Consider the following 14,927-nt stretch of genomic DNA (forward strand, 5'->3'; position numbering starts at 1 on the left):
ATGTATATATATATATATATATATATATATATATATATATATATATATACTGAAGTCACCATATTCTGGGTACTACCTTCGTCTTTTAGAGCAAATAGTTTTTCAGTTTTTAAAAGAAATTAAGTTTCTTTCATTTATGTCACAGGTTTATGACTGTTCCTTTTGTATTAAATCAACCTAATGAGCATTGATTTCAATAGCACAGTTTGAGTTCATTTATTCAATGAACATCTAGTCATTTATTGAGTTAATATTTATTGAGAACGCTTCTATGTGCTGAACATACAGGAATAAATGAAGTTCAAAATTCCTATACTCATAGAACTTACATTTTAGCAGAAGATGATAAAATAAACAAGTCAAACACATATGTCTGATGGTAATAAGTTATTATGAGGAAATAAAAGCAAGGAAGGGTTGGTTGCAATTTTGAGCAGGTACTCAGGAAAGATCTTTCTGGGAAGATGACATTTCAGTTAAAGTACACCTTACATATTAGAGAAATTAACATTTGTGCTGTGACCAGGATGTTCAGAAGAAAGAACCAAGACATTATTTGGGGGAAGAGGGTCCAGGCAGAGAGAACAGAGTCTAAACAGTTTGGATGCGAATACGTTTTTTTTGAGATCAGAGGAGAGGAAAGTCAGAGAGAGTGATTGGAGGCTGATAAGTGCCAGGGAGAGTGGCAAGGAATGAGTTCACAGAAACAGGCAAGGACCAGATTGGTAGGGCTGTTTTATTAGTTTCCCAGGGCTGCCAAAACAAATTATCACAATGTTAGTAGTTTAAAACAACAGAAATTCATAGTTCTTGAGGCCAGAAGTCTGAAATCAAGGTATCTGTAGACTCTGCTCCCTCAGAAGCCTCTGTTTTTGGTGCTGAGGTGTCCCTTAGTTTGTGGCAGCATAACTCCAATCTCTGCCTCTGTCCTCATAGGGCCTTCTTTCCTCTGTCTCTGCGTCTACCCCTTTTCTTAAAAGGATATCTGTCACTGGGCTTAGGGTTTACCCCAATCCAGGAGGATTTCGTCTTGAAATTTCCCTTAATTACATTGGCAAAGATCTTTATTCCAAAGGTCACTTTATGAGGTTCCAAGTGGGGATATATATATCCCCTATATAACACCCATTTAGCCCATCCCTCCACCCACCTCCTCTCCAGCAACTTTCAGTCTGTTCTCTGTATTTTGAGAGTCTCTTATGGTTTGCCTCCCTCTCTGTTTGTATCTTATTTTTCTTTCCCTCCCCCTATGTTCATGTTACACTATTAAAAGGTCACTCTGGGTGTTGTATGGAGCGTGGATTGTAAGTGGACAAGCATGGAAACAAGAAAAGCAATCAGTAAGAGTGAGTTCTATTCCAGTAGCCCATGGTAGAGATGCTGGTCTTAACTAGGGTTGTAGCAATGGAGAGCCAGAGGAGATAAGAAATGTGGTCAGAATAGATGTACAAGATGAAAAAAAGAGTAATGAAATATGCCTAAGACTTTGACCTGAGCAATGTTGTGGACGATGAGGAAGACTCCAGAAGGAGGAGTTCGGTGAGGAAATCAAGAATTGTCTTTTGGACTTGTTTATATGGCCCTTTGTTATATGCTGACTTTGTTCTCACACCACTCTTCTGTACTTGAATAGTTACAATAAAGCCTTCATTTAAACAGTCACACATCCTAAACTGCATCCAAAGCTGTTTAGGGTTGTGTTCCCCCCACCCCATTAGCATAAGACTTCAAGCATTTGGGGTACAATGGCAGCCACGAGTTCTGAAAACCCCTGGCTGTAGTTAGTTTAGTGGGTATCATCCAGATCATGCAGAATACACTTCTGTAAGCTGTCTTTTATGTTAGCATCATTATTGAAACCCCTATTTTTGAAATGCTGACAAAATTCAGAGACACCAGTTGTCCTTAGATTGGTTTGAGAAACACTACAGTAGTATATGATTATCAGATAAGGTTCAAGTATTTCAGTTTGTGATTACAATGAAAAATGCCCAAGGGGAATCTCTTATTGTAGAAAGGTTTTAAAAAGTTAATAGCACGAATTGCTCAAGGGAATGCCCTGTTTACAATAGCTCTTAGGACCTCAGACTTAAAGACTTCGTGCCATGAAAATCCTCCAGTCTGGTTCTTTGGTGAATTTGGGGAATTTTATAAAATGGTGCTTCTTGGCTTGGGGTAGAATAGGACTCATAGCCCAGATGATGTCCTAACCTTCAGAATATTCGGTAAATGGCAGTGGAAATTGCCTGTTAGGATATGCATTATTAGCAGACTGCCAAAACCATAACTCCCTTCATTCATTAACTTGTTTCTTCATCACTGACCCCAGTGTCCTGTTTGGCTCATGCCAGTCCTCCATGGGAGAGTGGGTAAGGTGATTAGGGAGATTTAATCCTTTTAGAGAGTCTGACATCTTGATTCTGTTCATCGGGGTGGGCTCTGCCTTTCACTCCCCTCTCTTTTTCATCTGGCTTCTACAGAAAATACGTACTCTTCTTTTTTTACTGATTCTGAGTGATAGCCTCCCAAATCCTGTTCTGAAACTCCTCTGGAGAGGACTAAGATACTGACCAGGGATATTAGAGTGACTGCCGGGACTGTGAACACCCATTGCCTCTTATTTGGCACCAAAAGCTAATCTGCCAGAATCTCCTCTGCCCCTTGCTGTCTCAATGTTCCCTTCTCAGGGCTTCCCTCCTTGTTCTGTTTCGCCACTGGGTTTGGACAGTGAGAGTAGGCAGGGCCAGGACAGAACCTGAACCACCTGTCCTAGGGGACACAGGCAGCATCTTCTTGTCGTCAGACATCCCCGGATGGCCACATAAGACTGTGTGAGTATGCTAATTTGTATGTGCAGATATACACAAATCCTATGTGACAGTCTTGTCCCCTGCCACACTGAACTCACCCTTCTTCATTTGGATGTGGGTGACAGCCAGTTTATTCATGCTCTTTAACCTAGTGATCAATCCTGGGATCTTCTAAACCAAGATCTTCCCAATCCCAGGTCAGAGTTCAACATTTCAACAGTCAACATAAGACCACTGTTCTCATTTACATTTCTCTTGAGAGAGTGAATGTGTTGGTGTGCTAATGTGTTGGTGTGGAGTGTCAGCATGAGTCTATTTGTCCATTCATTTTAAACCCCTATCATGTCTCAGGTGATATTGATATTCAGATAATAAAGATTAAGTGACATCAGTTTTACTATCTTGAAGAAAAACTCAGTCCAGGGAGACAAATATATAATCACATACTTAAAAGACAATGTAACAGCTTCATGAAAGAAAGTACATACAAATATTTTTCTGGACATTGTGAATATAATGGTCAAGTCTACACTGTACACTGAGTAAAGAACTGTAAGAAAGTCATTACGCTAAAGCTTACTTCAGACAATTAACAGGGAGTTAAAATCAGAGGGATCAGAATGGTCCTGTGAAGGAATCTTCAGTTTAGGGGAACTATAGATTATTTCATTTTCTTTCGTATTCTGTTCTTTTCTTTCTTTCTTTTTTTTTTTTTTTTTTTTTTTTTTTTGCTGAAGCCTAGGATAAAAGGTTAGGGAAAAGGTGTCTGATAGCAGAAGACAGACTACTCAGAATTTGAAAAGAATTAGAAGAATGGTATGAAGTTGAGATGAGGATTCACAATTTTAATAGTAGTATCATTTGCAGTGTGTGTGTGTATGTGTGTGTGTGCGTGTGTGTGTGATTTGTTCTCCCACATGGGATGTAGACAACCAGAAGAAGAAATCAGAAGTTAACAACTTGAGAATGGGGTTTAGAGTACATGATTAAGATATAGTAGAAACAAGAAGAAAAGCAGTGAGATAGTCTTACATTAAAAGAAAGGAGAGGTTTTAAGAAATATTTATAGTTAAATTATGCAAAATGCCATAATTGACAAGGATTTGCGTTGGGAGAAAAGGTCATTGCATGGATAAAAGAGTGTCCTTGGTTTCACTGCAGTCATGGCAATAAAAATGATACTGAAAAGATTTGAAGAGTCAATGGTGATAAAAAGTAGAAATAGTAGTGTTTAACATGTATTTGATAATTCAGTAACAAAAATATAAGCAAAAGTGAGATAATAAGGAATACAAGGCATAGTATGATCAAGGGAGATTGTGCTGCTTTTCTCTTTTTTTTCCCAAGGAAAAATCACTTTTTGAAATTGTGCTAAAAAAAATAACCACTCAGCCACTTTTATTATAACCATTCAGCCACTGAATTTACCACTCAGCCACTTTTATGTATAGTTCAGCATATATGCATTAACTATATTTACCTTGTTGTTAACATCATTAAATTAAACCAATGTTTATCTTTGCCTTTCATTCCATATACTTTAGAAGGCTCTCCTATCACATTTGGCCTCAACATTGAAACTTGGAGCAACACAGTTCCAGTCCCAAAGGATGAACAAAGAGCAAAAGAATGCAAAGGTATTTTCATGCTAATAAAATATATTAATATTAATATATAATAATATATACTATTTTATATATAATAGTAATATATTAATATTCCAGTTAGCTGGAACTTTGTTGTGTCAACCTCCATCCTGTCACGGCAGATGTAATCTGTTGTCCTCTTCATTTTTATTTGTTTGTTTGATCTGTCACTATATTTGTTACATTATTATTATTAACTTGTATATATCATAGTAATAGCCACAGAAAGTAAATGGAAACAAGGGGACCACTGTGTTTATGTGACCACAGTGAGAGTTACAAGGAAAACAAAAACTGCCTGAGAAGATTATTGTAAATATTTCTTTATTCAGAGGTTTTCCTATAAAAAAATTCTCAATATATTTAGATGTACCTAATTTGTCTTCCTGTTTCTTTTTTTTTTTTTTAATGACCCATGGCTGTCTACCATAGGCCCTCCAAAGCCCAAAGTAGAAATTGTTTGGAATTTTTCCAAAATGTGCAAATTTATATAAATATATAAAACTACCTGGTCACAACTAAGGGAAAAAAAAAAAAAGAATCCAAAGGGTAAAAACAGTGAGAATAAGCATCCTCCTCAAACACTGCAGCCATGTGTTCCTATGCTTTCTCCTTAACAGATGTTTTCCTAACATGCAGGGATCTAGGGATCTAGGCCATGATCCCTTTAGTACAATGGGATATTACATAATATTATGAGCTAGCCTTGTTTACTGTCTGAAATTCTTTAAATGGCTATATTTTATTTACTCCTTACATAAAAACTATATGTTTTATTTGTATCACCAGCTCACAGATGAGAAAAACTAGACACAGAAAAGCTAAGTAATTCTCTAGTGGTCACCCATCAACTACAAAAGCTGCATTCAAACCCTCCAGTTTAGTGGTAGAACCTGCATTCCCAATCAGTGAACTGTGCTGTTTCCTTACAACTGACAAGTCCCGAGCAATGGACTCTCACAGCAGGAGAAATGCCCATGGAAATACATACATACTGCAAATACACATGTACATATGTTATGCCCAGAATTCGTGATCCCCAAAGACCACTAGGGAGCCGAGTCCGATGCAAAAGCAAAGAGCCTTTATTTGAGCTAGCTCGAGCTCAATCCCCTACATGCACCGACGCAGCGGTGAGATACCAGGGAAAAAGAGAGCGAGTTTCAAAAGGACAAAGGTTTTATTGGGCCTGGGGCAGTTGGTGAGGTAATGGCTATGGCCTCAGCCGATTGGCTAGGAAGGGTCCTGGGAAGGGTCGAGTCCTGTTAGGCAGGTGAGGGGTGGGTTACTCAAGGGGAGGAGATGTGGTCAAGGTGAAGGACACAGAACAAGATGGAGTCGGCTGGCGTAGGCCCGCCCTTTCACATACAAATATACATACACCTTCACACTCCGTTTAAAAGATTAAAATGATACATCACAGCGGTGGCTGGGTGGCTCAGTTGGTTAAGCATCTGACTTCGGCTCAGGTCATAATTCCGCAGTTTGTGAGCCCGAGCCCCGCATTGGGCTCTGTGCTGACAGCTCAGAACCTGGAGCCTGCTTCTGATTCTGTGTCTCCCTCTCTCTCTGCCCCTCCCCTGTTCATGCTCTGTCTCTCAATAATAAATAAACGTGTAAAAAAAATGATACATCACATATAAAGTCAAATAGCTTTCCTTACATTTAATAACTTATCATAATCATCTTGTTATATCACTAAACTTGTATGTTATACCTTCTTAAATTTTACCTCTAAGCAAAATACGGTATCTTGTCTTGTTTTAATGTGCATGTTTTTGTTTCGTGTTTATTATTCACTTTTAGTTACTTCTGTGAACTGAATATTTAAAACCTTCATCCATTTTTCTAATGGATTATATATCTTTTATTATTGATTTTAAGAAGTCTTTCTATATTAGGAATAATAGAAAAATTTTAAGTTTTTGAAAATACTTAGATTTATTTATTTTATTTTGTTTATAGTGGTCTACTAAATAGAAATCTGATATTTTTTAAATCATCAGATTTTATTTTAAAATGTATTTATTTTAGTTTTAAAATTATTTTTAAAACATTTTTATGCTTATTTATTTTTGAGAGAGAAGGAGAGAAAGAGAGACAGAGTGCGAGCAGCGCGGTGGCGGGGGGGGGGGGGGTAAGAGAGAGGGAGACACATAATCTGAAGCAGGCTCCAGGCTCTGAGATGTCATCACAGGGCCTTATGAGGGGATTGGACTCACAGTGAGATCATGACCTGAGCTGAAGTCAGACACTTAACTGACTGAGCCACCCAGTCACCCCTAAAATTTTTTATTTAAGTTCTAGTTAGTTAACAGACAGTGCAATATTGGCTTCAGGAGCAGAATTCAGTGATTCATCACTTACATACAACATGCAGTGCTTATCACAAATGCCCTCCTTAGTACCTGTCATCCATTTAACCGATCCCCCACCCACCTCACTCCATCAACCCTCAGTTTGTTCTCTAGCATTAAGAGTCTCTTATGGTTTAAATTGTCAGTGTTGTTAGTATTTTCCTTTACTATTTCTTTTTTTTCTTTCTTTCTCTCTCATTCTCTCTCTCTCTTTTGGTGCATGTTTAGGAAAGCCTTTATGACCCAAAGATTAGATGGATGGATAAACACATGATAGATAGGAAGATGACAGACTACCAATTTTCGTTAAAAAAAAAACTTAGATGTTTTTAAAAATTAGATCATTAACATTCAGAATTAATTATTGCTTATACTTACATTATATGTATATATAAACATGTATCCATGATGTTCTAAAAAGCATAAGTAATTGTCCCATGGCCTTTGTTAAGTAAATACACTTATTTAAGATGCCACCTTTACCATATATTAAATTTTCATACATATTAGGATATACGTTACAGTTCTATATTTGTTAGTCAAGTGTTTTGTGCTTGCTCAGTATACACTATATTAATAAGGGAGGTAAAATTTACTATATATTTTATATCTGGTAGAATGTGTTCCCTATATCCCCTAATTTTTCTTTTCCACACTTTATTTTCTATCATAGAATTAGTCATCTAGATAAAATGTAGAATAAGATTATTAAATTCCCTTACAAAAAGTCTTCTGTGAACTTGGTTGGAATTTCAGTGCATTTATGAATTAATTTGGGCAAAATGAATACCTTGATAAGACTATGCTGTTTTGTTTACAAAATTAGATATCGTGTTTCATGATTTTCTTCAAATAGATCATGAATACTTCTTAGGTGTACACTTTGCTAAGTTTAAGCCACTGTGGAGGAATTTTTTTTGCTAAGATTTCTACTTGTTTATTTTGGTATATAACACAAGACTGTTCAGTTGTACAAGACTGACCTTGTACAAGATCACATTTCTTACTGGTTATCATAAACTCAAATTGCACCTTTTGATTTTAATTATTTTTTATTTTAGAGATTATTTGTTTATTTTGAGAGAGAGAAAGAGAGAGAGGGTGGCAAAAGCAGAGGAGGGGCAGAGAGAGAGGGAAAGAGCGAATCCCAAGCAGGCTCCGTGCTGTCAGGGCAGAGCCCATCGCAGGGTTCCATCACACAAACCATGAGATCATGACCTGAGTTGAAATCAAGAGCCAGACACTTAACCGACTGGGCCACCCAGGCACTCCTCCCTTTGAGTTTTTAAAGGTATACAATCAAGTAATTTACAAATAACTTGTATCACTTTGCTGAAGACTTGTTCCTTTAATTCTTTCCATTGTCCTTTGGGCAAGATCCCCCAAAATTATTTAAAAATATCTGTTCATATATGTTTGACTATTATTTTTGTGCCTACAGATAGCTCTGCCACAGTGGATTAGCTCTTAAACTCATAAAACGAAGGTCTATGAATCTGTCTTTTAGGAGTGGATATGGGAAATAGGCAGAAACAATTGGGTGAAAGTTTAACCTTCTTTACAATGAATTTTTGAGTAAGAAAGAAAAAGAATTGCAGATTACAGAAAGAGTGAGAAAGCGTAAAATTTTTTCTGAGTCTTTGTTTCATCATCTATATACTGGGGATGATAATAACCTCCTTAGATGAACAGAAGATTTAAAATAAGTGTAAAGAAACAATGATGGCATCAGGACAGAGCCCAACACATTATAATTAGTATTGTTATTGCCCAAGGACCTTATGTAAAGAGAGATTATGTGTGGAGAACAGATTTAGACATATTTAAAGGACGCTACTGAGTGCAACAACCACTGAGGCAGTTACTTCTACCGATGTTCCTGGGTACCCTCTTCACACTGAAAACAAATGAGGGAAGATTTATTTAAGGGCCAGGATCACAGACTACTACATCTTCCTTTAACTTCCCATTCGTTGCTCAGAGTGCTTCTTTAGGATTGTTTTGCAAAAATAATGAAAAAAAATCAGCCTTCACAAATGTTATCACACAGTTTTCAGCATAACAATCGAACTGGTTTAAAGCCGCATCAATTTGTTTGCTTCCCAAACCTACATCAAAGGAAGGATGCACTGTGAGCGGCACTATAGTCTTGTCAGGACCATAAGTAGTCCTGCTAAGGTTTGGTCATGTAGCATATTCAGGATGATTTCTGACCCTCTGGTGCAACTAAAAGACTCAAGGGGATAGAAAATCAGAAATGACTTTCATCTGTCAAAACTACTGAGCAAAAAGAGAGCTCGGTCTTCTGACATATGGAATCTGCCAAGAGATAGAAATTAATAGCTCAGTTCTAATGCTGATTAATAAAATACCTAAGTTACCCAGACACATTTTTTTTAATAACTGATCAATATGTGTTTCTTTTCTTGGTGCTGACCTATAAACAGTAATAAATTTTCATGGGAGAAGAAAACCAAACCTACGTGACTGAATTTGTCTTCCTGGGCCTTTCACAGGATCCACACACACAACTCCTGCTCTTCTTCCTTTTTCTGATCATCTACCTGCTGACTGTCCTGGGAAATCTGCTTATCATTGTGCTCATCCACACAGATTCCAGACTCCACACACCCATGTACTTTTTCCTTAGAAACTTGTCCTTTGCTGATCTCTGTTTCTCTACCACCACAGTGCCCCAGGTGCTAGTCCACTTCCTGGCAAAGAGGAAAACCATTTCCTTTGCTGGATGCTCAACTCAAATATTTGTCTTCCTTCTGGTTGGGGGTACAGAATGCGCACTGCTGGCGGTGATGTCCTATGACCGGTATGTGGCTGTCTGTAAGCCCTTGCACTACTCTTCTATCATGACACATTGGTTATGTGTCCAGCTGGCCTTAGGGTCCTGGGTCAGTGGAGCGTTAGTATCTCTAGTGGATACCACATTCACACTGTGTCTGCCCTACCAAGGGAACAATATCATTAACCACTTTTTTTGTGAACCTCCTGCCCTCCTGAAGCTGGCTTCCACAAATACCTATAGCACAGAAATGACCATCTTTGCAATGGGCGTGGTCATCCTCCTAGCTCCTGTCTGCCTGATCCTTGTCTCCTACTGGAATATTATCTCTGCTGTGATCCAAATGCAGTCTGGGGAGGGGAGATTCAAGGCTTTCTCTACCTGTGGCTCCCATCTCATTGTTGTTGTCCTCTTCTATGGCTCAGCAATATTTGCCTATATGAGGCCAAACTCCAAGATAATGAATGAAAGGGATAAAATGATCTCTGTGTTCTACTCAGCAGTGACACCCATGCTGAACCCAATCATTTATAGTCTGAGAAACAAGGATGTCAAAGGGGCTCTCAGGAGAGTGACTGCAAAATAGTCTCTTTTAAGGTGAGGATCTTTAATCATGATGAGAATTTTAAAGATGTAGAGAGAAGTGATTTTCTTATAAACTTTTCCCATTTTCATCCCATTCCTCCACTTCTTTTCCTTCTCCTATTTTCCTATATCTATTCTAAGAAAATTTAGTTAATTGCCTATTCAAAGCAAGGCATATTGATAGACAAAGGAAAGAAATATAGAAGGGGGTTTGGGTGGGAGGATGGATTAGTGATGGGGATTAAAGGAGTGCACTTGTAGTGAGCCCTAGGTGTTGTAAGTTTTGAATCACCAAATTGTACACTTGAAATTAATATTACCACTATATGTTAACTAACTGGAATTTAAGTAAAATCTTTTTTATAATGTTTATTTGTTTATTTTTGAGAGACAGAGAGAGAGAGAGAGAGCATGTGCACAGAGTGGGGGAGGGGCAGAGAGAGAGACACAGAATCCAAAGCAGGCTCCAGGCTCTGAGCTGTCAGCACAGAGCCTGATGCGTGGCTTGAATTCATGAACCACAAGATCATGACCTGGGCCAAAGTCAGATGCTCAACCGACTGAGCCACCTAGGCGCCCCTGGAATTTAAGTAAAATTTTTTTAGAAAGAAATAAAGGGCATCCAAATCAGCAAGGAAGAAGTCAAACTTTCACTATTTACAGATGACATGATACTTTGTACAGAAAAACCCAAAGACTCTACCAAAAATTTGCTAGAACAGATACATGATTCAGTAAAGTTGCAGAATACAAAATCAATGTACAGAAATCTGTTGCATTTCTATACACCAATAATGAAGAAGCAAAAAGAGAAATCAAGGAATCAATCCCATTTACAAATGCACCAAAACCCATAACATACCTAGGAATAAACCTAACCAAACAGGTAAAAGATCTGTACTCTGAAAACAATAGAACAGTTATGAAAGAAATTGCAGATGACACAAAGAAATGGGAAAACATTTCATGCTTGTGGATTGGAAGAACAAATATTGTTAAAATGCCTATACCACCCGAAGCAATCTACACATTTAATGACATCCCTATCAAAATACCAACAGCATTTTTCACAGAGTTAGAACAAACAATCCTAAAATTGGTATGGAACCACAAAAGACCTGGTAGAGCCAAGCAACCTTGAAAAAGAAAAGGAAGGCTGGAGGCATCACAATTCTGGACTTCAAGTTATACTATAAAAGTGTAGTGATCAGGGCACCAGTGTGGCTCAGTTGGTTGAGTGTATGATTTTTGCTCAGGTCATGATCTCATCATGGAGCCTGCTTCACATGTTAGGTTTCCCTTTCTGTCCCTTGAGCCCGCCCCCCACCCACCAAATAAATAAATAAACATTAAAAGAAAAACAACAAAACAAATACCCCAAAAGTATAGTGATCAAGACAGGATGTAACTGGCACAAAAACAGATATATAGATCAATCGAACAGAATAGAAAACCCAGAAATTAACCCACAACTATATGGTCAATTAATCTTTGACAAAGCAGGAAAGAACATCCAATAGAAAAAAAAAGGTTCTTCAACAAATGATGTTGGGAAAACTGGACAAAAACATGCAAAAGAATGAAACTGGACCACTGTCCTACACCATACACAAAAAGAAATTCAAAATGAATTAAGGACCTAAATGTGAGACAGGGAACCATCAAAATCCTAGAACAGAAAACAGGCAGCAACCTCTTTGACATCGCTGTAGCAACTTCTTACTGGAAATGTCTCCTGAGAATGGGAAACAAAAGCAAAAATAAACTATTGGGACTTCATCAAAATAAAAAGCTTTTGTACAGCGAAGGAAGCAATCCACAATACTAAAAGACAACCTACTAAATGGGAGAAGATATTTGCAAAGGACATATCTGACAAAGGGCTAGTATCCCAAATCTATAAAGAACTTCTCAGAGTCAACACCCAAAAAGCAAATGAGTCAGTGAAGAAATAGGCAGAAGACATGAATAGACATTTTTCCAAAGAAGACATACAAGGTTTTTATTTTTCTTTAAAGTTTATTTATTTTGAGAAAGACAGAGACAGTGTAAGTGGGGGAAGGGAAGAGAGAGAGAGAGAGAGAGAGAGAGAGAGAGAGAGAGAGAGAGAGAGAATCCCAAGCAGGGTCTACACTGTCAGCACAGAGCCTGATGCAGGGTTTGAACCCACAAAGCCATGAGATCATGACCTAAAATGAAACCAAGAGTGAGACACTTAACTGACTGAGCCAGCCAGGTGCCCCCAAAGAAGACATACAGATGGCTAACAGGCACATGAAAAGATGCTCAACATCACTCATCATCAGGAAAATACAAATCAAAGCCCAATGAGATACCACCTCCCACTTGTCAGAATTGCCAAAATTAACATCTCAGGAAACAAGAGATGTTGGCAAGGATGCAGAGAATGGGGAACCCTCTTACACCATTAGTGGGAATGCAAACTGGTTCAGCCACTGTGGAAAACAGTGTGGAGGTTCCTCAAAAAAATTAAAAAGAGAACTACCCTACAACCCAGTAATTTCACTACTAGGTACTTATCCAAAGGATAAAAAAATGCTGATTCGAATGGGCACATGCACCCCAGTGTTTATAGCAGCACTATCGACAATAGCCAAATTATGGAAAAAGCCCCAATGTCCATCCACATATGAATGTATAAGAAAGATGTGGTAAATATACTTATATATACACAATGGAATATTACTTGGCGATCAGAAGGGGTTCTTTATGATGGGATAATCAGAGCACACTTGTATCCCTGTGATTATGATCCAGAAGAGAAGAAGAAAATGATTTAAGATTAAAGAGACTCTGCAGGAACAAAATCTTTGGTAGGTGAAATACTAGTGAAGGGGTCAGCCTTTAATAGATAGTTGTAAAGGGGGAAACCAAACATGAACATACAGGTACATACACGTGGGTGGGAGGTTTGAATAGAAAAAGATAAGGGGCTGGCCTTTCTTATTTCCCTTCTCTTTCTTACCCCACACTCCACATTCTATTCCAAGTAAAGTACATATGGGGTAAGATAATCAGCTGAGACTGAGGTGTGAAAGAGTCATTTTCAGAAAGGAAAGAAGATTGAGTTCAGAAGGTGGAGTAGTATATACTATGTTCTGGAAGGCATTGCTGAGTACTGCAAAAAATCCTAAATTACAAGTTACTTTACCAGTTGAATATATTCATGATCAAATTACCAATGGGTTTTTGAGGTGTAGATGACAGAATCAAATATCCTTAGAAAGAGTAAGGAGAGAAAGAAGCTAGAACTGAACAGATAGCCAAGAAATGTACCTTAATATTATGTTTATGAGACATAATACATGATTTAAAAAATAAATTCATGGAAAAGAATTATTGTAAAGAAAAGGGCAACTTTGGGGGCACCTGGGTGGCTCAGTTTGTTGAGCGTCTGACTTCAGCTCAGGTCCTGATCTCAGGGCTTGTGAGTTCGAGCCCTGCGTCAGGCTCTGTGCTGACCGCTCAGAGCCTGCAGCCTGCTTGGGATTCTGTGTCTCCCTCTCTCTCTGCCCCTCCCCTCAACCCTCTCTCTCTCTCTCTCTCTCTCTGGTTCTCTCAAAAATAAATAAACATTAAAAAAAACGAAAATGACAACTTTGAAAAAAGTTAAAACCTCACCATATCAAGATAAATTAGAAACTTATTCTAAAAGTTAAATACAAATTATAAAATTATGAAGAAAAAATAAAATATATAAATTGTTACCTAAAGAGAGAGTAGAAAATTACATCCTAGCAGTAAAATTACTTAAAGAAAACAGAGAAGAAAAAGATGGATAGATTTCACTACACAAATATTTTCAGTACTTCTGTGTCTACAAATCCTTACCATGCAGATATTTGAAAAATAACACACTGATAAAAAGTTATTACCACAAACATAACAAATTATCAGTGTCCCTAATCTGTAAAGAACTCCAAAAACTCAAAAAGAAAAATATAAATTTATCTATTATGCAAATTAAAGTAATATATTTAAATTTATACCTAGTAAATTAATAAAAACTGTTCAAGTCAATATGAAAATGAGTTAAGTACACTTATATGTTGCTGGTAAAAATGCAGAATGTTTAATATGTAAAAAATTAATTCATCTTTCTATGTCAAGAATATTAAATAGATTTTGACTTTGGTTTTAGTAATTCCACTCACAAGAATTTATTCTGATGGAAAAAATCAATCACATACTCAGAGGTCAACATTGCTATTTTTACACACACACAATGTTGACTCAGAGGTCAACATTGCTATTTTTACACACACACACTAGATGTATATCAATGATGAAATAGTCAATTCTATTACAAAGCATCCAAATGATGTAATGTTATGTCATTACATAAAAATATTTTCAAGGCTACTTATTCACATAAGAGTTAAGATTTATTAAATACTCATTTTATGCCAGGTGTTATTCTAAATGTCTTACATTTATGTTTACTAACTTCTTTAATCCTCAAACGACTATGAAGTAGGTCTTACTATTACTGCCAATATACAGCTTAGAGATTTGCAGATAGGTACAGAGAGGTTAAGAAACATGCTCAATGTTATGTTAGTGGGGGCATACTGAATTCGAACCTCGGTACTCTGACAACTGACCCCAGCCTCTTTGTGACTGCTCTTTACAGCTGCCAAATAATGTAGGGGAAAAATTCACTATGTATTAATAAATGAAAAAATCTCTACTTTATGTGCACATATAAACT

General features: G+C 37.3%; 1 protein-coding gene across 1 annotated transcript; it reads left to right on the forward strand.

Annotated features, from left to right (window-relative positions):
* The first annotated feature begins 9,272 nt into the window (after positions 1-9,272).
* On the forward strand, positions 9,273-10,278 carry LOC106986501 (olfactory receptor 2D3-like). Its single transcript, XM_015084664.3, has one exon. It carries the CDS (start codon positions 9,273-9,275, stop codon positions 10,194-10,196), a length of 924 nt encoding a protein of 307 aa, XP_014940150.3. The 3' UTR covers positions 10,197-10,278.
* Positions 10,279-14,927: the final 4,649 nt, after the last annotated feature.

The sequence above is a fragment of the Acinonyx jubatus genome, chromosome D1 (genome assembly GCF_027475565.1).
Source record: "Acinonyx jubatus isolate Ajub_Pintada_27869175 chromosome D1, VMU_Ajub_asm_v1.0, whole genome shotgun sequence".
NCBI classification, from domain to species: Eukaryota; Metazoa; Chordata; class Mammalia; order Carnivora; family Felidae; genus Acinonyx; species Acinonyx jubatus.